The sequence below is a fragment of the Mya arenaria genome, chromosome 5, assembly GCF_026914265.1.
Source record: "Mya arenaria isolate MELC-2E11 chromosome 5, ASM2691426v1".
NCBI classification, from domain to species: domain Eukaryota; kingdom Metazoa; phylum Mollusca; class Bivalvia; order Myida; family Myidae; genus Mya; species Mya arenaria.
Window position 1 is genome coordinate 37,200,583 of NC_069126.1, and position 25,104 is coordinate 37,225,686.

The 25,104-nt window shown below is 35.0% G+C and overlaps 1 protein-coding gene across 1 annotated transcript; it reads right to left on the reverse strand.

Annotated features, from left to right (window-relative positions):
* Window positions 1–1,093: 1,093 nt before the first annotated feature.
* Window positions 1,094–25,033, reverse strand: LOC128235052 (Golgi pH regulator A-like). The gene is made up of 15 exons (XM_052949756.1): window positions 24,905–25,033; window positions 18,829–18,888; window positions 17,901–18,004; window positions 15,918–16,024; window positions 15,630–15,740; window positions 15,143–15,263; window positions 12,730–12,810; window positions 11,437–11,540; window positions 11,195–11,283; window positions 9,631–9,723; window positions 9,219–9,314; window positions 6,658–6,747; window positions 5,671–5,736; window positions 5,338–5,396; window positions 1,094–2,087 (listed from the first exon to the last, which is right to left on the reverse strand). The coding sequence occupies exons 1-15, from the start codon at window positions 24,944–24,946 to the stop codon at window positions 1,946–1,948; spliced, it is 1,365 nt and encodes a 454-aa protein (XP_052805716.1). The 5' UTR covers window positions 24,947–25,033; the 3' UTR covers window positions 1,094–1,945.
* Between the last annotated feature and the right edge of the window lie 71 nt (window positions 25,034–25,104).

Here is a 25,104-nt window from a genome sequence, read left to right on the forward strand (position 1 = left end):
GGATGTGTAAATGCTGTTGGTCACTGCTGGTTCATAGATTTTCAATGATCTAAAATAAAATGTACACTTGACCCACATGTGACACAACCCATGTCAATTGTTTCACCAGTGTTTTACCATCTATAGGCCCCCAAGTGTGACCTTTTAAAAGCTTTACATTTGAACTCGCACGAATGTGAGTCGGTGTTCGGGTGAAAGGATTTATTAAAGTTATAACCAAATACTGACAAAAATAATGATTTCTGACAAAAACAGGGCATTAATACTATCCTTTAAAGAGTATAGTATAAGTGACATCGCTTTTTTAAGAAATCGTTACTTTTAGAATACAAGCCTACCAGGTAAATTATGGGCCTTTGCTTAACTAGTTCATATTGTCTCCAGCAATATGTTTATTAAGTTTCAGTATGTTTTTGCTTTCTGAGATCTGGCCAAGGATGAAGGTTTTGCACGCCATCATCGACATGGACACGAGGCTATCACAATACCAGGATCTTTTCTTTAAAAACAGACAAACTAATAGCTTTCAACAATATACATCATTCCTGGAGAAATATTCAACATAACTAGACGGTCTCTCTGTTCCAAAACATTTGATGTTGGGAGATATAGCGCAGAATGAGTATTATGTGCAAATTAAGTATCAATGAAATTGTACAAGTGTTAACAGATACAGAACGGACATGAAAGTAGACACAAAATCTACGGCTAGAACCTTCGACCTTGACAAAGCAAGATTGTTTGGAATGTGGATTCAGCCCATTGGCTTGATGAGTTTTCCCAATTTCATGAAAATCTTTTAAGGGGTCTTGAAGATGCGGAGCAGACTTTAAATCAATGTGACAGTCAGTTCGACATCCACACTAAAAACTGTCTCCCACTGCATAGCATGATAGGAGACACAATAAGAACATTCTAGGTGGGATGTTTAATAAGATATTTTCAAAGAGCATCGTCTGCTTGTGGTCCTCATATTGGTGATAGTTCAACTACATCTGTTGCATTTCAATATATATAAATATAAATATATATATAGTGGTTGGATTAAACTACAACACACACTTTCCTATTGAGGAAAATAAAGAAGGCTTCAATTTTATTTGAATTTATTTGTTCATTATGTTTTTAACAGGTAGTATTAGGTACTAGACTACAAGTACATTCTTTAATGAAATTTCTTGTTAAAAAACATTTGTCACAAGAAAATAACACCAGTAATATTAATGGAAAACTGTTTTTGTGCACCAAATCAGCAATAAATAGATGTTTGTTATTATGGCGGCGTTTATCAAAAATGTGAGAAACAACAACCAAATTTGTAAGTTCTGTTTACAAATGATATTACTCATTGTTTGCATTTTGCAACAACACTAATTAATGAACGTTACCCCAAAGTACTTCATCAACTGCATCCAAGGTATACATTTTGTTTATCACTGCTAAAATGCTGTTATAACATGCATCAACTTCATAAACAATGTTCAAAATTCATACAAAAAACCCTTAACACAGTATCATATCTTTGTGAAGGTAAGGCATTCATGTACAACCCTCGTGCAAGCTCTCTGCAGCTTTAAGAACTTGGTTTCACCACAGGTCTTCATATATTCACTAAGAGAAAGTATTGCAGCAAATTATATAAAACTAAGTAACATTTTGGTTTGGTTAGTTAGCCAAAATGTTTACTGATTGATCAATATTTATCCCAAAATTACTATTAACCAATCAAATCATTTAATCATGCAATATAGCCTAAAGATAACCTGTGGACAACTTATGATGCAAGTTTTATCATTGCTTTATCACTTAGAACAGTTCACTGTATTATACACATTAATTGGTTTTGTACTGGAACCAAAACTCCACAGTTAAAATTGTCTTTATTCTAATACAGCCATATTATATGTAAAACAAGGAGATACGGATATTGCTGGATCAATATGGTCTAGCTGATTGTGTCCGAAGCATGTTTATGAGCAATGTATAAAAATCCTATACTGGATAAAGCACTGACTAGAAATATCACATCAAACCACCGATGATAAAAGTTGAACTGTAATTCTCCGAGAACTTCTGTTATTATGGTCCTGAAAACAAACAAACACAAACATGTATATACGCCATGTTGAATTTTACTGATTTAAGATGTTATGACTCAATGTAGTTATAGTATTCAAGATTAAGTTACAAAAGGCATAATGGTGTAAGATAATTATATATATATATAAGTGTAAATTCTTCTTAAATCATCAATATTGAACTGGAGATAGATTCATGTTCTCTTTTGTTAAACTACATATACATGTATACCCAAATAATAATTGGAGAACTGTATTTTTCCAAAATGGCATGAACATCAAACACTGTTAAAGACATTTTGGGCTAATGATATCAAAATGTAAGACTGCTATAAAATTAGTGAAATTATTTATTGACATCATAACAGTTCAGTTTATTTTAAGTGCAAAAGTGATTCTAGTCCAAATTATGCCTTCCAACTTATGCCCACATATCCTGTTTTGTGACAATTATTTTAACCAAAATGTGAACAATTAAACAAATAGATCAGCAATCATAGCAATACTTGTTGACCGAATTTGGTTACAAATATGTAAAATAACTCGTAGTAGCTTAAACAATGCTTACTTAATGTAAAGAACAAGAGCTGTCACAGTATGTGACGAATGCCCCCGAATGTGACATTGACCTACGAACAAGGTCAGTACATGAAAAGTTGATCTTGCCTTTACGTGTCAAATACATATGGCAAGTTATTTCAAATTGCCTCTGAACATAAAAAAAATACCACCCATACTTGACAACCTACACTGTTATGTCCTTATATTCAGCACTCCATTGTGAATAAACACTATGTGTGACCTTGACCTTTGAGGCAGGGACACGGGCCTTGCACGCGACACGTCGTCTTGGTATGTGGAACACATGTGGCAAGTTATTTTAAAATCTGTCCATACAAGAGAAAATTACAACACGGACACGACAACCTATACTCTATGTCCTTATATGCAGCACTCCATTGTGAATAAACACTAAGTGTGACCTTGACCTTTGAGGTAGGGACATGGGTCTTGCAGGCGACACGTCGTCTTGGTATGTGGAACACATGTGGCAAGTTATCTTAAAATCTGTCCATACAAGGGAAAGTTACAGCCCGGACACGACAACCTATACTCTATGTCCTTATATGCAGCACTCCATTGTGAATAAACACTAAGTGTGACCTTGACCTTTGAGGTAGGGACACGGGTCTTGCACGGGACACATCGTCTTGGTACATGGAACACATTTGGCAAGTTATTTTAAAATCTGTCCATACAAGGGACAGTTACAGCCCCGACACGACAACCTATACTCTATGTCCTTATATGCAGCACTCCATTGTGAATAAACACTAATTGTGACCTTGACCTTTGAGGTAGGGACACGGGTCTTGCAGGCGACACGTCGTCTTGGTATGTGGAACACATGTGGCAAGTTATTTTAAAATCTGTCCATACAAGGGAAAGTTACAGCCTGGACACGACAACCTATACTCTATGTCCTTATATGCAGCACTCCATTGTGAATAAACACTAAGTGTGACCTTGACCTTTGAGGTAGGGACACGGGTCTTGCACGCGACACGTCGTCTTGGTATGTGGAACACATGTGGCAAGTTATTTTAAAATCTGTCCATACACGGGAAAATTACAGCCTGGACACGACAACCTATACTCTATGTCCTTATATGCAGCACTCCATTGTAAATAAACACTAAGTGTGACCTTGACCTTTGAGGTAGGGACACGGGTCTTGCACGCGACACGTCGTCTTGGTATGTGGTACACATGTGGCAAGTTATTTTAAAATCTGTCCTTACAAGAGAAAGTTACAGCCCGGACACGACAACCTATACTCTATGTCCTTATATGCAGCACTCCGATGTGAATAAACACTAAGTGTGACCTTGACCTTTGAGGTAGGGACACGAGTCTTGCACGCCACACGTCGTCTTGGTATGTGGAACACATGTGGAAAGTTATTTTAAAATCTGTCCATACAAGGGAAAGTTACAGAGCTAGACAGACGGACGGACGGTGCGATTTTAATATGCCCACCTTCGGGGGCATAAAAATTGCATTTTACATGAAAGATATAGTAGCAAAACTCCAACTGCAGTATCCCATACTCGTGGACTCCAGATTGATTTAGAACAATCACAAAATATTCATTTTATAAAGTGATAAAAAAAATACATTGCGTCTATTTTCAATGTAACCAAAGGGCAAGAGCACCAACTGCCTGTCCTTATTTTAGGACATCAAGTTTGGTAATGGAGGTTAAGCCAAATTTAGAGAGCAGACATGGTAAATACAGTTTTTGCCATTTAGCCAATTCAATGGTCATAACTCTGGTTCTGGAGTGACTGAGGTGACATGGCCAGTTATCTAACCTGACTGAGATATTCTGCAAATAGTCAATCTGACCAAATTTGGTGATGATTGAATGAAATGCTTCTAGAGTTCTTGTTCAGACAAGACCAATTTTAGGTGATTTCTATAATAAAAGGGGGATAACCTCAATGACTCGAGCAATATCAAACTTTTCAGAGATCTTGCGCCCATACATTCTGGCCAAATTTGTTGATGATTGGACACAGGCTTCTAAAGTCAATGATTGGACAAGACTGATAATTCAATCACTATGCAAAACTCCTGAGTCACTCAAGAAATATTGCTGGTGATTGAACTTGTCCAAGATATTAGGACAATACACATTCTAACCCAATTTGGTGATGATTGGACAAAAACTTCAAAGTTGGACAAGTCTGATTTTAAGTAATTTCAATCATCAGAGGGCAATAACTCTCTAGTGATTCCAGCAATATTGCTGGTTATTGAACTTCTGACCTAATTTTATGATGATTGAAAGAAAACTTTTAAAGGAAAACATTCTGGATGCTGCCCATCTGCTGGCCCGCCTGTACATAGCAGGAAAAACTATAATATGTCCCGCTCTATGAACGAGCCTTTAAATATGGTACATAGATTGACGAGCAATAGTCTTGAGCTGAATTTGTTTTAGTGTACTAAATAAAACTTGACTTATTGTTTACAGTATCTTTGGCGGGCAGTGAACAGTATGGATGCAGCTCATAATCTCGCAACAATGCTAGTCTCAAATCTCCCCACACTAATGTATGTGAAATGTAACTGATCTTAATCATTTTTTTTTGGTATTTGATGCATTCTCTTTCAATTTAGAGCATACTTTTAAATTCTAGAAGTGTGCTTTTTTGGTCATTACGAAAGTCTAGGGCAAATTGAAGTTCCTCACCTATATTCTAGGGGCATATTCATTCGCATCAATAATACTGAAGATACAAAGTACATCCCCTGTAATACAGAAATAAAAGACAATATTTAAGATAGATTAAAGTGTCACATTCATGCCTGCCAGCAGGACTGGTAGTATGGTAGGTACAGTCGGGTTAATTGTTCTACTGTTGCTATGTTATATATACCGGGGGTAGGCTTTTTTATATATTAAAGTTTTTCCCAAATGTTTTCCAATTTAATACAATGTTCAAATATTAATTACTGCCAAAATCTAAAACACAAGAACTACACCTACAAAATAATTTCACCTGGAAAATGCTTCAGTGCTTACCATGATTTGAGCCAGACAAAGAACTATGATGTTGGAGGATTTACTGCTGGCTATTGCATAGAAAAACTGAAAACAGAAACAGAATGGGGATTCAAATTCAGAATCAGTTCAATGCAAGTTGACTCAGTCTCATGTTCAAACAATCCTGCTTTGATATTCCGAGAACTTCATCATGCTAAATATTTATTCAGATAACACAAAATAGAAATTTAATAGGAAACTTAGAACTTTGTATGCAGTTTTGCTTTTTTCTTACAAAAATCACAAACAATGTGATTCTACACAGTCATTCACTATGAACAGTACCTGTTATCAAAGGCAAGTACCAGTAAATGTGCAATAAGTAGACCCAGACTTACCCTTGTTTGTGTAATAAGTAGACCCAGACTTACCACTGTTAGTGTAATAAGTGTAGACCGGACTAACCCCTGTGAGTGTAATAAGTAGACCCAGACTTACCCTTGCTAGTGTAATAAGTAGACCCAGACTTACCATTGTTAGTGTAATAAGTAAACCCAGACTTACCCTTGTTAGTGTAAAATGTAGACCCAGACTTACCCTTGTTAGTGTAATAAGTAGACCCAGACTTACCCTTGTTAGTGTAATAAGTAGACCCAGACTTACCCTTGCTAGTGTAAAACGTAGACCCAGACTTACCCTTGCTAGTGTAATAAGTAGACCCAGACTTACCCTTGTTAGTGTAATAAGAAGACCCAGACTTACCCTTGTTAGTGTAATAAGTAGACCCAGACTTACCCTTGCCAGTGTAAAACATAGACCCAGACTTACCCTTGCTAGTGTAATAAGTAGAGCCAGACTTACCCTTGTAAGTGTAATAAGTAGACCCAGACTTACCCTTGCTAGTGTAATAAGTAGACCCAGACTTACCGTTGTAAGTGTAATAAGTAGACCCAGACTTACCCTTGCTAGTGTAAAACATAGACCCAGACTTACCCTTGCTAGTGTTATAAGTAGACCCAGACTTACCCTTGTGAGTGTAATAAGAAGACCTCGTATAGATGTCACTATGATGATTCCTACAAGGAAAAAGGAGATCTGCTGGGACCAGAACTTCACCTGAAGATGCATACATATAACCATCACTATACTACGGATAAACAGCAAGCATGTGAATCATAATAAAGGCCTGATTTGATTCAATCAGAATCTGTACACCGATTCCATTAGCAGTGACATGAGCAACAGCAATATTATCTAAGAACCAGTTCGTACTGGAAATTATTTGAAATCAGCCAGTCTTTGTTCATCAGAATAGATCTTGTCTAATCTAACATAAAATTTGTTTCAGGAAGGACAATAATAAGAACATAGTATGCGGAAGTCATATAATTTTTCCGTTCTTCAGTTGATCAATTGGAATTAAAAAATCATAATAAAATTGATGGCATTTATAATACAAATACATGTCACCATTATTAACATGCATTCTAAGTTTCATTTAAAATCTTGATAAGTTTTGGAGTTATGGAGGAACATTTAAGGTTTAAGGTGACTGAAATCTGAACTTGGCACCTTCAAACTGCCTTACAACATTCCTTAAAATAAATATGAATATGGCAGATTTCACGTTTTGGTGACCAAAAAGTTCCCGGCGAATATTGATTTTTAAAATTTATTGCAGATTTGTGATTTCAACATAATCTTTTACAGCAATTTCTTATCTATCATATTTTAGAACATTTGCAATGATTTATTCATGCATTTTTATAAAAAAAAGAATTTTGTATCACCATACCATTTGTGCTAGTGTTACAATATTGCCGGTAAAAACTTGTTTTTTTTTAATATTTTGATCCAAAGAAGTATTTTGTCTTGCACTAAATGGTTCATTTATCTATAAAACAGATTGTACAGACAAAAAATAAAGATTGTTTCGTTTTTCTCAAATAAATTTATTGAAACAAACCCTAATTGGACAACAAGACAGAAAATGCTTTCTGCAAACATAGGTTTTCTTTTTATATCAGATCAGATAAGCTATAAACATAAATGTTTTGTTGTGGTAATATAAATGTCTCTAGTATGGTGCAATTATCATTACCTTTGATATTAAACATATATATTATAAATTGCTAATTGCAGTATGTGCTAGTGTTACCACAAAACAGAATGAGTAACATTAGCAGTATGTCACATTAGCAGTTGGACAGAATGTTTCACAACAAATTAAAATACAGACCTACCACAGACTGTTTGAGCTTGATACAGTATAAAACAAACTATATAAATGATTGATAAACACGGTCAATTGATAATCACAAAAATTCTTAATTCTGTCCAATAAATAACGATATCAAACACAAAAGCGGTATGAATTCAATATAAACTACGTACCTAATGAATGAATACTTACAAACGATAGTTTACAGACGACATTGTTATGTTCGAATAATTGACTCTGGGAAAGTCATCAAATTTCAACGATTTTCTTGCTTTATTAAGCGCTTGTCTTAATGCTAGCGTGACATAATGTTAACGTTACATCGAAGGACAGAATGAGCCAAACTTGGATTAAGTTTTTATCAACGGTATTCACCACTATTTTTATCATTTCAATTTCAACTGTGAACCAGTCCAATATAAAAGTAATCGCTACCCGGATGTTAACCCTCAGTCGGTGTAAATTATTCACGAATAGAAAAGGTGCTATCGTCATGCTAAAATGGGACAGAATCGATTTTGAGTAACATTAACACATTTTTAGACCTAAAAAACTTTATGATCGGGAATGACCAATTTCTTGTTACATGCAATACTGTTTTTATCCGACACGTAGTCTTTGTTTTCAGTGATTTAATAAAGGTGTGTTTAGGCTTAAAACAGTTAGCAGTGGATCATGTCTGCTAATGTTACACAACAATTCGAGGACAGATTACCGTAACGTTATCACCATGCGCAATTACCGAAAATTTAAGTATATTACGAACGAAATGCAATCATTTTAGATATATTATTGTTTTAATTAACATTTCTTGCAAACATTATTCAACAGACAAGAATAAAATACTTACCAGATGTTACTGAAAAGCATCCTCAAAAAAGTGGTATATTGGTACCGGGAAGATTTTCTGTCTTTTTTGTCCTAAATATCGGCATATTTTTACATTTTTTTACCTTATTTAACACAATAATTTCATTATTTTAATACAAATCACTTCTATTAGGTGTTCTTATTGGGTTGGGAAAGGCAATTGCTGTATATATGACGTTGACATGCAATAACAATAAATGAAAGCAAATGGGCCAAATAATTGCCTTTTTTGTGAAATCTGCCATATGTAATGCCTTTTATATGAGAATATATGAGCCATTGAACAGCCCATTAGAGAGGAGGCTAAACCACAGGGGTTTCACTCGACTTCTTGACTCTATAGACCTTTTCATTATCATATATGTAGGGTAAAAAAATCGAGAGAAACCCCTGTGGGCTAAGCCTTAGGGGAATGGGCAAGCATTGTATCCAGTTGACCTGTAAATGATAAAGCATGGAAATAAGGGGACAGTTAGAATAATGTGGTATTTCTTACATCAATCTGAATTCCCAGGTAGTTGATGGCTATCTCTATTCCTCGTGTCACTGGGTCCTGTTTTCCCACTCGGTCAAAAATTATGTTTACTGTTGACTGAAATAAACATGTATGCATGTTAAAGTAAAGAGCCAAGCACACTTTAGCCACATAATACATGAGATTAACACTTTCAAAATAAAGACAGTTTTATTAGTGCTGGGATTGATATCTTCTGATTGATCTGTTTTAATATTCATGTGTACTTGTTAAAATAGATCTTTGAATTATACTGGTAATACTTATTATTGCTCCATTTGCTGATTTTCATTATTTTCATGAATTCTTTATGTACATTTTGTCCTTAACTGACCACATGTTGATTTCCATTATTTCAAAATACAACATGATATTTAAAGCATGGTACACTTACTATAAATATTTTCCATACACAGTAGATAGAAAAAAAGTAGCCCAGGAAATTGAAGTATTTTCCTTTGAATGTTTTTGAGGACTCAATTCTGTCCTGAAAAGAAAATTGACATTTCAAACATTTGAATGTGATACCTCACCATAAAAGAAGGCCAACAATACTGTAATTCAATTCTTTAAGACCTGAAGAAGGCCGAGCGTACTGTTATTCATTGCTGCTAAAGTTAAAAAGGGCCAAGAGTGCTGTAATCCAATGCTATTAGACTTAAGAGTGCCAATGGTACTGTTATCAAATGCTATTTGACTTAAAGAAGGCTGAGCAAACTGTAATTCAATGCTATTAGACAATAAGAAGGTAGAGAGAACTGTAATCCAATGCTATTAGTCTTAAGGAGGGCTATCCAATGCTATTAGTCTTAAGGAGGGCTATCCAATGCTATTAGTCTTAAGGAGGGCTATCCAATGCTATTAGTCTTAAGGAGGGCTATCCAATGCTATTAGTCTTAAGGAGGGCTATCCAATGCTATTAGACTTAAGGAGGGCTATCCAATGCTATTAGTCTTAAGGAGGGCTATCCAATTCTTTTAGACTTAAGGAGGGCTATCCAATGCTATTAGTCTTAAGGAGGGCTATCCAATGCTATTAGACTTAAGGAGGGCTATCCAATGCTATTAGACTTAAGGAGGGCTATCCAATGCTATTAGATTTAAGGAGGGCTATCCAATGCTATTAGACTTAAGGAGGGCTATCCAATGCTATTAGACTTAAGGAGGGCTATCCAATGCTATTAGACTTAAGGAGGGCTATCCAACGCTATTAGACTTAAGGAGGGCTATCCAATGCTATTAGACTTAAGGAGGGCTATCCAATGCTATTAGACTTAAGGAGGGCTATCCAATGCTATTAGACTTAAGGAGGGCTATCCAACGCTATTAGTCTTAAGGAGTACTAATGGTACAGCAATCCAATTCTTTTAGACTTAAATGAGGCAAATGGTACAGAAATTCAATGCTTTAAGAATTTACATGGATACTCTTAATTTATTCATTTCATGATCAACATCTAGAAATCTTAAGTATTTTTATGGCATTTTCTATTATCATTAAGTAGTCATGTTATTCTACTTAAACTAATCTTCTATGGCTGTTCAAACAGCTGTAATTGTATGCATTTTGACTGTCATTAAAGCATATTTTTTCAGTGTTTCCTAAGAAGAATCTCAGAAAAAGAAATGCAAATACCGAGTAAAACTGTAAATGAAAATTGAATATTCTACATAATCTGGTGAGATCTTAATCATGAGTTCAAAAATGTGTTATGTGTAGGAACATCACAGCTGGCAACTTAAATATTGGCTTAAGATCAATTTCCACAATAAAATAGCAACACAACAAAAATATAACACTGAAATAACTCTGACTTAAAAATAATATCTTCAATAAAACAGACCCAACATTCATTAGCGTACAAATATATATGCTCAGGGCACAACATATAATATTTATAAAGTTTACTTCAGTGCAAATGTGTTCATACACCTATATATTCCAATATTAAATCCCCACCTGTGTAGTGTGAAGATCTACAGCCTCAAGGAAAAGTTGTCGACTCAACTCCTCCAGCGCTCCTGCCTCCTGCTTCAGCTGGCTGATGTCTGGAGTGGCCGTTGGAGTGTTGTAAATTTGTACAAATACTCAATTTTAATGCACTTAAAACATTTTAATGCACTTAAAAATCAAATTTTTAACTATTTAATGCAGTGTTCCCTAAAATAAACAAAAAACAAGTCTATATAAGTGACAGATACTTTCTGTGGATCCTCCGTATGTGACATTTTTCAGCATGCCCCAAATCCCACCACCGATATTCTGGCTTGCTGATCTTAGGTTTTCACGTTTGGCTTGGGCAATCCTGTATATAAAAGAGCAAAGAGCAGATGTAGTAAAGGCTTGTTACACAATGAGTATATCTGTTAAACATTGAAAGCTACTCACAACTTTTCATATTTTACTTTAGTCAACAATTTTTTTAAACCACTTCAAGGATCAAATGAAGTATGCACATTACCAAGAACAATTTTCTTTCAAACATTAAACACATTTGTCAGTACAGAAGTCTTAAACCAAAATTTGGCTATACTTGCGCTAGAAATAATAACAAATATATTTTTAAAACTAAATTTAAACAAAATTTAAGTATCCCCTGTCGAGAGCCCTCATCATTGTCATACCAAATGTAATACTAATTTTAATGTAAAATGAGTCACCATAACTTGACCCATGACTAACTGACATCAAAAATGATAGGGATCAACCACTGTTCATGATTAATATTCCTACTTAGTTTCAGGACAGTAGGAAAACCAATTTTTTTCAAGAAAGGTTATGGTGACCTTGACCCTTGACTTACTGTCCCAAATAAGTAGGGGTGACATCTACTGAACATGACCAATGTAAATACAAAGTTTGAGGACTCAACAACATGTCACAAATTATTAGAAACTGATTTTCTAGCCAAAATTACCCCAACCATGTATCTTTCACCTACCGTCTCCAAAATCAAGAGGGGTAACAAATGTGCATGCAACAAGCTGTTTACAAATCATTTAATCTGTTTTTAAGAAAAGGTCACAACAACCTTACATGAACCCAAATAAATAGGTCATCTAGTGACGATTACCAATGTGCATATAAAGTTTGAGGACTCTACAACAAGTCATTGACTGAGAAAATCAGTGTGACGCCGCAGACACGTCAACGACCGACAAAGTGATTCCTTTTGTGTTGAACCTGCTTGGTGGGTAAAACAAAAAACAACAACATAATCACCAAAATATTTCCATAAGTTTAATGATTGAGCTCATGTCTTTGCTAATGGGATTACTGGCTAGATTCTTATTTAATTTTTCAAAAAGCCTCTGATGATAGCTACTGTCCATATTCCATTTAGTCATTAATTTGTTTCATTGAGTTGGTAATTTAGAAGTACACGAATGGGAAAAGCCTTAAGGAAAGTATGGAGACATTTCTCGCCTAGCTAACTATTAAGCAGACCAAAAATAAACGCTAACCGTTACATAAAAAATAGGCAGTTTGTATACCTCTTCTTCTTGAGCATAATCATGTCCATTGTCTGCATGAGTCTCTTCTCTACGCCCTGTATCTCCGTATCTGTCACTTGTCTGAAAGGAATATGTAACTTATCATTCACCTGCTTCATAGCAAGATCTCAGTATCTGTCACTTGTCTGTAAGAAACATGTTACTTATCATTCACCCACTATATAAAAAGCTGGTCCATTTGCACTGTGACAAACAGAAGTACCGGGTATATCAAGTTTATTTTTGAAAATTATCAATTTTAGCATAATACCTAAGTGTTTTACATAAAATAACACATTTAAAACACCTCAGCCATTTTCCATCAAAAACAGCTTTGGATGTATATCAGTGTGTGTATACCAAGTGATAAATAACGTCATATATGCTACATCCGAAGGAAACATTTTGCTTAAAATGAACACTTATATCAAATATAACTTTCTTTTACAACACCATGTCAAATGAAACAAAGGGCAGTCTTTGCCGCTAACAGAGCCCTGCCTTCGTTTTATTACCAGAGTTTGATAAGGTGAGAAGTTTCATCAAACACTTTGACAAACCATTTTCCAAAATATTGTTTGACAGTGCTCCGCCAGACGGCCGTATCGTGAAAAGGTTTGTCGAAGTGTTTAAAGAAACTAAACTCTCAATCAAACTCTAGTAAAAGACTGAAGGTGGGGCTCAGTAAGCAGCGTAGACTGCGCTATGTTTCATTCAAAATGGTGAAAAAATTGGAAAGCTATCTTTGTTTAAAGTCTTCATTCAAAGCAAAATATTGCCTTCCGACGTAGCATTTATGAGGCAATTTATCACAAGGTATACACACACTGTACATGGACAGTTTACAATGTTAGAAATCTTTAAATTAAACTACATGTAGGCTGCAAGTAGATGGCAAAGTAATTTCAATTTAGCAGTTAAACTTAATGACTTTACTCCTGCCCTGGTAATCTTTATAATACATGCAATAAAATGTATCACTGGCAATTAAACACAAATAAAACACTACAATTAATTTATAATATTATTTTAAATGTTTTGAACTACTTCTACTGATACAGCATACATCAATGGTTGTTATCGATGGAAAATGACCCAGCTGAATAAAAAGAACATTAAATAACCTTTACCCTTTTACCTTCAGGCCACCAATGTATTGCAGTCACTGTAAACTATAACATCATATTTTAAACTTGCCTATTCTCGCTTGCCACAGCTCATATTGATCATATTCAAACTAGTAGAAAATTGATAAAAAAGAACCACAACAACATTAATTTATGGAACTTGCCATCAGGTTTCACATACACACATTGTCATTGAAAACAAAAAACAAGTTTCACATTAATGTCATCAATGTCTTTTAGTAATGGTGTATATAACTAGTTTTGTTTTGATTTAAACCAAATATGACAAAAAAAATAATGCAACAAAAATCATGAAGCAATAGTTTTTGCAATTAAATTTATACATCTACTGTTTGGCGTCAAGCTGAAATACGAAACTATCATTTATTGCATCAACAATATCATAAACTATCCTACCAAGTAAACTAACAAGAGCTGTCACAGAGACAGCGCGCTCGACTATTCCGCCACTTTTCAATGTAAGGATTGAAACGTTTAGGCGAAACATGTAGGATCACTGTTAGATTAGGTTTCAATGCAATACATGGTGTGAGGAGATATTAACATAAATGTGGTTCCAGAATTTCTAAGTCTAATAATAAAGGGCCATTATTTGAAAAATACAGTTATCTGACTTGGTTATTCAATTAAGTTGGGTGGTTGAATACCATTGTATAAAGTCTCAATGCAATACATCAAATAGTTGCTGAGATATTATCCTATGTGTGGTAACATGCAAGACCTTAACCAGAATTTCTAAGTCGCATAATAAAGGGGCAAAAATTATATGTCATAAAAGATAGAGTTATCTTACTTGATTAAATAAGAAGGCTAAATGGATGGGAGCCTGTGTGTAAAGTTTCAATGCAATCCATCAAGTAATTGCTGAGATATTAACCTATGTGTGCTTGCACGCAAATCCTTAACCAGAATTTTTAAGTGGAATAATAAAGGCCAATTATTTGCATTATAAATATTCAAACAGTTGTTAACTAACTTCATTAATTTAGTATGTAAGATAGTTGGGAATACAAAGTTTCAATGCAATAACTGATGTATTTACTGAGATAATGACTCCAACGCCGACACCAGGGTGAGCAGTATAGCTCTCCTTATTCTTCGAATAGTCGAGCTAAAAATGCTAATGGAATGCCAATGACACATTGGCAATGTGACATTATTTTAGAAGGTTACCCTGAAGGCTACAGCACTAAAATGACTTAAAAAGAAAGCGTTCCTTCAACAATTTGCTTGAGTATAACGTATGGTACTCCTGTAATGTTTACCTTATGAAGCAGAACATTGACGTGTATGGATAGTTGACTGCTCCGAATCCTGACAGAATTGCCATCAATGTCACCCCTATAATACCTACACGACCTATACATTGCTCAATGGAGAATATACCTGAAATTATCAAATAAAACTAAACATCTTTGAAACTTCGTTACATTGATGTCCTTAACACATCATCTTCCTGTCTGGTACAATTTATTATATTGTTTGTAAGTTGTTTTGAAATAACTTAATGTATGCTTGCATTTACAGGTAAGTTTAAAAACAAACTGCACCCCAATATCAATAAGTATGAATCTAAAATACTGTGTAATAATCAAATTCAACAAAAAATATTTGCTATCACCAAAGGTGCCACCAAACCAGCTCTGTAACTGTTAAAACCAAATCGAGAGATTTACTGATTACATGATAACCCTGGAGTCTGGACAAACAAATGCAGATGGAATTTATACAGCTAAAATACTGCATACTAACCATGTTTTGGACTAAGGATGGGAAAGGGGTCACCAATCTTCCAGAAGAAGTAGAGAAACACGCACCAGGACACAAAGGTCAAGGCCACCTGAATGTGGGGCTTCTGGGGTACTGAAATGGTGCAGGAGATAAGATTTGACATGAAACCAAACTACTCTCATATATATCTGTTAAACTTCTGTAGTGAATTAATAGTCACATGGTAACTCCGGACAAACAAAGACACATGAACTTGGATTCTATATAAATCGATTTTGTTTTATCTACAGTGCCAGTGACAATTCATACCAAATCTGAGATTGGAGAGTACGAAGAAGGCTATATATGCGGGCAGTAGAACAATCAGCATGAACAGGGTGGCAAACAGCTGAAGCTTCCAGTGGAAATATCGTGAACTGAAATACACAACATTATAGGTTTCCATTGGATATTAAGATTTTGTAAAAATACAGCGATGCTTTCAAATGTCAATATTCTAAAATATTGATTGTTAACTTATTATAATCTAAAAATACTTTGTAAATAGATATTTGAACAAAAGGAATAGTTATCATACATGTAAATATACATGTATATAGGATCTGTCACGAGTCATAAAATACACAATTTTATTCAACAAGTTCAGGAAAATTGTTATTAAAGCAAGCCTATGGCGAACTTACTTACATATTTCCTGGAAGAGTTGAATAAAAGTGTGTATTTATTATAACATGATGACTAGTGACAATTTTTGTTTTCACATGCATATCTCGGTAATAAATAACAAAAAAAACACATGTCTACCTGTTTCACCTGCGCTGAAGATGAGTAGAATACCACAAACTTACAAAGCAATGCTTTTTCCACATGAATGCTTTTTCCACATGCATTGCGGAAATGTAGTACCGGAATGATAATAATAATAATAAAAAAAACTAGAGATTGCTTTTTTGAAAAAGCGCTTGTCTCCCCTATTGTGTGGTCGTAGCTGAGAAAAAATAAATGATGGACATGAAATTTGTAACTTTGGACTGGAGACAAACCAACAGTGAAGTTTGGTTTATTCGATTATATTAAATAGTGAAGAGAAGAAAGTGTTGTTGATTAATACCAAGTATGAAGTTCCTGGGTCTAAGAGTTCTATAGTTATTGGGCGGAAACGAAGTGTGACGTACTGACTGACTGACTGACAGACTGATGGACTGACTGACGGACAGGGCAAAAACAATATGTCTCCCCATGAATGGGGGAGACATAAAGATATTACACGCAAATGATTTTTACATGGAAGGTCACCACGACCTTGACTATTGACCTTGTTACCCCCAAAACAATTGGGATCATCTAGACATCATGACCAACCTCACTTCAAAGTTTGGTGAACCTAGATCAAAGCATTCTCCTGATATTGCACGGAAATATTTTTTTACATTAGAGGTCACAGCGACGTTGACCTTTGACCTTGTGACCCCCCAAAATATAGGAGTTTTCTAAACCTCATGATCAACCTCCCTACCAAGTTTGGTGAACCTAGGTCAAACCATTCTCAAGATATTGAGCGGAAATGTTTTTTACATTGGGGGTCGCCGCGACCTTGACCTTTGACCTAGTGACCCCAAAAACAATACGGATCTTCTACACCTCATGACCAACCTCCCTACCAAGTTTGGTGAACCTAGGTCAAACCGTTCTCAAGATTTTGAGCAGAAATGTTTTTTATATTGGGGGTCACCGCGACCTTGACCTTTGACCTAGTGACCCCAAAAACAATAGGGATCCTCTACACCTCACGACCAACCTCCCTACCAAGTTTGGTGATCCTAGGTCATGCGGTTTTCCAGTTATCGATCGGAAACGAAGTGTGACGTACGGACGGACTGACGGACTGACGGACTACCGGACTGACGGACAGGGCAAAAACAATATGTCTCCCCCAGAGAGGGGGAGACATAATACATATCCGATCATATTTATCTGTTTATAAGTACAATGAATACTGAGATCAACTCAGTAATCCAGTGAGTTATCATAAAATCTAAATGTGAAATGAACATATGACTTGCTGGAATATCACCAACTGTTGTATGCAATTAAATTGTTACAAACATGCAGAATATTGTTATATTTCCATGTGTAAAACAGACAAATAATGTGATGGTTATATTAAATTTGAACAAGATATCCATAGCATGTGATAAAATTAAATCTGACGTTTCTGGTCACTTACAATAACGTTATTAATTACATAACAGCTCAGGAAAAATAAAATGTGTCTGATATCATAACAAATACCTGGAATCCATTATGCCTATGATTTCAAATATGATCAACACAAACATCGTACATGACAGGGCAAACGTCGTGGAAAACATGAGTAATACTCCTGAATGATGAACCTGAAACAAACACAAACATAAAGCTAACTTAGAAACACCATCGCACTATATATCATCAATTTGCAACACAAGAAATTGACCTTATGTCGAGATGTCTCTATTTACCATTGATGATATTATGATAGTTGTGTAGTGTTTGTTGTCTCGTTATGTTATGATGTCTCTTGGTTGGTGTTGTTTAGCCATGACCCTTGTGTCTTTAAACAAGATGACCATTTTCAAGCTAATTTCAGTCCTTTTCCTTAAAATAGCTAGTTCATGGTTAAATGTCTGGCTATTGGGCTTGTCCCTGTAGTTACCATTCTTTATTCATATACTGTTTATAACAGTCACATCAAAATCATAAAACCACCATGGATTTCCATTTCAATAGATTCTTAACTTTATAGACCAAAACTTTACTACCAAGTATCAATAATCAGGGAATCAAACCAATGAATAAAATGAAACCTGCACATTAACACCACCATTTTTTTAATATTGGCTATAGTACCACATTCAAAACAAATCTTTAATGCACTATATATTTTACTCATTGTGTGTAAATATGTATAAAACTGAACGATTGGTGAATCAGTGTTTAAAAAAATAAATATGAGGGACAGTCAGTTTTGTTAAAAATCTCCTTGCACCATTTTTTCATAAATCAGTTTCATGTATGACAAAATCACTACCCACTGATGTCAGCTTTAACCTTTTTAATTGCATATTGATTATAATCCAGCATCGGAATAACACTAATTTTAATGACATACACATTGTTCTTAGACTTCATACATAAACAGACTACCAGTTACTATTAAAGCTGTGAGAAATAAACTTACCTCATAGTTTTTATACAGTATCTTCAAGAAGAAAATCCAACCTCCACCAAAAAATAATGCCTGAAAAACACAAATTATATATAAATAATGAAAAACACATACATGTAATGTCTCCATGCAATCAAACAAATATTCGCTTAAAATTTGAAAGAAGTATATATAATACTGTGAAATCATTAATGTTCGTGGGGCATTAATGTTCGTGGTTTTCGTGGGTAGGGTGATCCACGAATTTAAGATCCCACAAAATATAGACCCTTTATTTACTTTTTCAACTGCCATGTTATGTACATACTAGTTTATTCGTTACAGAAGTCGCAGTATACAGCGTTTATACCTGTCTCACTGTATATATTACTATCTTTGTTTTGTTAATATATTATATCTGCCTTTAACAATTTATAATAAACCAAATCAATTAAATGTGTTTTTATGAACCAAATGACAGAAGCACGTGTTTAAACGTGTGCTCTTAATGAAAATCTCCAAGATTACAAGATGCGCGTGATGAGTGTCGGTACTTGATTTTTTTATTTAATGAAAAAAATAATCGATTACATTGGAGGTTACTGAGCACCCAACGTGACAAAGTACATAACCACCCGTTCAATATAAACAAAAACGTGTGAATAAATATTGAAACGATCTTGTTTACTCAAATATACGCACATTTTTGGTGTTTTCACCGATTGCAAAATTCTTAATTGGTATTCAATGGCTTCCCCTATCTGTATTTATTATCAGGGTGCATCTTCTTTTATGACCTTAATTCCCAATTAAATCGATAATTGACATGGGTATATGCACTAATTGGCATCTCGTACCACTTTAGCGAGTGTCATAAACCGTGTGACGTAGAAGACGATAATCACGGGCCAGCGCGTGGAGATTATGCAGACGATCTAGGACGATCGCATATTCGAATTTTTTTTTCAAAAATGAAAAACCACGAATTCAAGTACCCACGAAATTGTATTTTTTTGGCAAACCACGAAATTTCATGCCAACAAATATAAATGATTTCACAGTAGTATAAAATAAGTAGTGTTGGGAATCAGACAGAAAAAATACTATCGATAATCGGTTTATGAAACCGATCAATGATCGATTATTAATCGATTTAATCATTAATTTATTACTAGTATCTTTGGTCATCATATTAAAGGCATACAGATACAAGCACCAGTTTTAAGCACACTTTTAAGTTCTCTTACAATATTGTATGTACATTTCTTTGTATAAATTACTTTATCTATTCAGAAGGCAACTATCTTTTAGTGTTTACAAATTACTATTACAGAACATATGACCACAGGCTCTATTTTTGTCTTACATTTAGTATTGTATACATGTGTTAAATAAAAAGAAAGATATCAATTTCTTTTTAATAATCAGTCAGTTACAAATACTTCAAGAAGTTGAATATTCTATATGTTTCACAAGGACATTTTCTTTCAGACAACTGAGAAAACTAAATTCTTACATGGTAAGAAGTAAATGGTAATATGTTTTAAAAATCACTATTAAACCACAAACATGAAAAGTTGATCCTTTCCTTTTGCAGTTAAGAAACAGAAATTTTGTAATAAGGTACTGTAGTGACATACTGACTTGATAAGAACATGACTAGATAACTTAACATAGTAAAACCTTAACATTCCAACATTAACTGGCATTAACCAGAAAAAGAAAATTTGTCAGTAGCGGCTACGTCCCTTGTTTCTACAATCGATCTTTCAAATTTCACTATCGATTGTTACTGACGTAGGCCTTTCCGATCAATTGTTAATTATAATCCATCATCGGCACAACACTAAAAATAAGTATAAATATTTCTCATCACTGCAAATCCTGCTCACAAGTAATGTTTTAACTAATTGGTAAACTGTCAATAACAGTCTCAGCATTTACAAGGTGACAGTCACAGCATTTACAAGGTGACAGTCTCAGCATTTACAAGGTGACAGTCACAACATTTACAAGGTGACAGTCTCAGCATTTACAAGGTGACAGTCTCAGCATTTACAAGGTGACAGTCTCAGCATTTACAAGGTGACAGTCACAACATTTACAAGGTGACAGTCTCAGCATTTACAAGGTGACAGTCTCAGCATTTACAAGGTGACAGTCACAACATTTACAAGGTGACAGTCTCAGCATTTACAAGGTGACAGTCTCAGCATTTACAAGGTGACAGTCTCAGCATTTACAAGGTGACAGTCTCAGCATTTACAAGGTGACAGTCTCAGCATTTACAAGGTGACAGTCACAACATTTACAAGGTGACAGTCTCAGCATTTACAAGGTGACAGTCTCAGCATTAACAAGGTGACAGTCTCAGCATTGACAAGGTGACAGTCTCAGCATTGACAAGGTGACAGTCTCAGCATTTACAAGGTGACAGTCTCAGCATTTACAAGGTGACAGTCTCAGCATTTACAAGGTGACAGTCTCAGCATTTACAAGGTGACAGTCACAGCATTTACAAGGTGACAGTCTCAACATTAACAAGGTGACAGTCACAGCATTTACAAGGTGACAGTCACAGCATTTACAAGGTGACAGTCTCAGCATTTACAAGGTGACAGTCACAGCATTTACAAGGTGACAGTCTCAACATTAACAAGGTGACAGTCACAGCATTTACAAGGTGACAGTCTCAACATTTACAAGGTGACAGTCTCAGCATTTACAAGGTGACAGTCTCAGCATTTACAAGGTGACAGTCACAGCATTTACAAGGTGACAGTCTCAACATTAACAAGGTGACAGTCACAGCATTTACAAGGTGACAGTCACAGCATTAACAAGGTGACAGTCACAGCATTTACAAGGTGACAGTCACAGCATTTACAAGGTGACAGTCACAGCATTTACAAGGTGACAGTCTCAGCATTTACAAGGTGACAGTCACAACATTTACAAGGTGACAGTCTCAACATTTACAAGGTGACAGTCACAGCATTTACAAGGTGACAGTCACAGCATTTACAAGGTGACAGTCTCAGCATTTACAAGGTGACAGTCTCAGCATTTACAAGGTGACAGTCTCAGCATTAACAAGGTGACAGTCTCAGAATTGACAAGGTGACAGTCACAGCATTTACAAGGTGACAGTCTCAGCATTTACAAGGTGACAGTCTCAGCATTTACAAGGTGACAGTCTCAGCATTTACAAGGTGACAGTCACAGCATTTACAAGGTGACAGTCACAGCATTTACAAGGTGACAGTCACAGCATTTACAAGGTGACAGTCTCAACATTAACAAGGTGACAGTCACAGCATTTACAAGGTGACAGTCTCAGCATTTACAAGGTGACAGTCTCAGCATTTACAAGGTGACAGTCACAGCATTTACAAGGTGACAGTCACAGCATTTACAAGGTGACAGTCTCAGCATTTACAAGGTGACAGTCTCAGCATTAACAAGGTGACAGTCACAGCATTTACAAGGTGACAGTCACAGCATTTACAAGGTGACAGTCTCAGCATTTACAAGGTGACAGTCACAACATTTACAAGGTGACAGTCTCAACATTTACAAGGTGACAGTCACAGCATTTACAAGGTGACAGTCTCAGCATTTACAAGGTGACAGTCACAGCATTTACAAGGTGACAGTCTCAGCATTTACAAGGTGACAGTCTCAGCATTAACAAGGTGACAGTCTCAGAATTGACAAGGTGACAGTCACAGCATTAACATGGTGACAGTCTCAGCATTTACAAGGTGACAGTCTCAGCATTTACAAGGTGACGGTCACAGCATTAACAAGGTGACAGTCACAGCATTAACATGGTGAGAGTCTCAGCATTTACAAGGTGACAGTCACAGCATTTACAAGGTGACAGTCTCAGCATTTACAAGGTGACAGTCTCAGCATTTACAAGGTGACAGTCTCAGCATTAACAAGGTGACAGTCTCAGCATTTACATGGTGACAGTCACAGCATTTACAAGGTGACAGTCTCAGCATTTACAATGTATTTGTTCATGCACCAATAGACATGCAGGAACTCTTTTTTATACTGTTTCTTTTCTAGAATGTTCACCCTGATTCAAAACATAAAACATTATCTTTATTTAATATGATAATATAATATTGAAAGGCCATTTTGTTTAGATTTTCAGTGCTAGAGAGTCTTTGAAATGACTAGGGTGAGCAGGTTCAAGAAAGTACTTAATTTACACATCATTAGTAATACTGTTTGATTTTTTTTCCAATAAAAAAAACGCAAATGGGAAAAAGTATGCATTGACCTCTTAGGTTGCATAATATTTTTTTGTGGAATTTTAATGACTTCAGCATTTTGTTTGAAACCTGCATGCTAATTGATTGCAAAACTAAACCTTATGATTATGCAAATATAATAAAAAAAAAAGGTTTTACACCATAAGCAATCACTGAAGCACAACATTTTGTTATTCATTGAAATGATAAAACATGTCTTCTGTTGTAGTGTCATTGAGTAGTCCAAATAATTGGATGTTTTTGTTTGTTTTTTTATGATTTTTGATATGGCAAATCCTTCACATACAAATAGTTTTGTACCAAAAGTGCCTTAGTAGTTATTCCGATCGGGATTCCAGGTTAAAGCATATTGCGTCTATAAAATATCACAAAAACAAGAAATATTACCAGATAATGCTATTTTTATACTAGTTCCGTACACAAAAGAATTAACATTCAACAAATTATTACAAGTTTGATGCGCTTTTCTTCATTTCATATTGTCTAAACATAGCGATATATACATGATGGGCACCGGCAAGGCTGCGGTTCATAGTTTAACAACAATCAGAACACTTGGGCCATGGCCGGTTTGTAATGATTGTATTTACGAGGACTATCGCGAAACTTGTCGGAGATGGTTGAGTTTTTATGCTTGGTATAATTGTTGTCTGTGTCAGTCAAGTTTCGTTGAAAAGGTAAATCCTGTGTTTAAATGCATTTAATGCTTGTTTTGTGCAAAATATTTTGGCACTTACACAGTAAAATATGAATATAAACCTATACTGGGCAGTTGCCTAATTCCGGATTTGCCTAAATATTCGGAAATCGTTTAAAAAGCGTTTCGGCGACCGTGATCAATATAGAATGATCACAGTCTACGCAACTGACCTCCAAAGCAACAGAAACAACACAAAAGTGCAGCTATTCGAGTATAACCCCAAAATAAATACCTCTAAACTTTCGCTTTCCTAAATGTCAATATTAAGTCACGTGGGGGATGACGTCACACAGTGCGAGCTTTTATATTGAGGTTCGACAGGGTTATCTTTAAACACTAGACCTACTATACGATGTTTATGACTTATCGTCAATCACAAAATACAATGCCAATTACATAAAAAGTAAATAAATTGACGATGTCATTGTTTTGTGTTGTGCAGCATTTGATATGAAAATGAAGCAAAAATGAAGCAGATTTGTACTTTCAAAATTATGCAAATTCGGACAAATTAGTAGTTCGGATATGCCGAAAATACACATACAAATACTTCAGAGAAGTATAAAATTTATATACAGGTTAAACATTTAATACATGATGTTTATTTAAGTAGCTTTTAAATATTTGTATTGATTTAATAATGTTTAACTTGTTCATTGAAAAAATCTGAATATTTAGGCACTGAATGCAGGTTTTTGGACGTCGTTTATGCCCTTATTTCGTACTGAATATTATATTATAATTAATTGTTTTTTCTTTTTCCATTTTGGTTGATATAGTACCCAATATTTCTCTATTAAAATTTCATGCACTTATGTTCAGTAATTATGACAATATTTTAAGAAAACTTCAAAATTGATCCGGAATTAGGCAACTGCACAGTAAACCTTTATTATGTATTTCATAATACTTCTCTAAATACAATTTCAATATTTTTCAACCCCCTTGCACAAACCCGTAATAACGTTAGGGATTGGAAGAATCCCGTATAACACGTCTATTATTTTAGACTATGTCAGTCAGCTATTGATTGGAAAATGGAAGTAAAGGGTGGTCGTTTATTTTTCATTTACAGAGGTGATCGGGCGATACACACCAATTTCCATAGAAAAATGAAATTTACCTGTAAAACGAACATAATACACGAGTCTACTAAAAATGACATTGTATTTTAAGAACGAAGTCGACACAAATACTCGATGTCAACAAAGATCAGTCAATGTGGAAATGTTTTGTCAAACCGGAAATAGTACAATGTGAAAGGAAAGTTTTCATTAGCTAACTCAAGATCTCTAAACAAAATGTCATAAATAGTATATAATC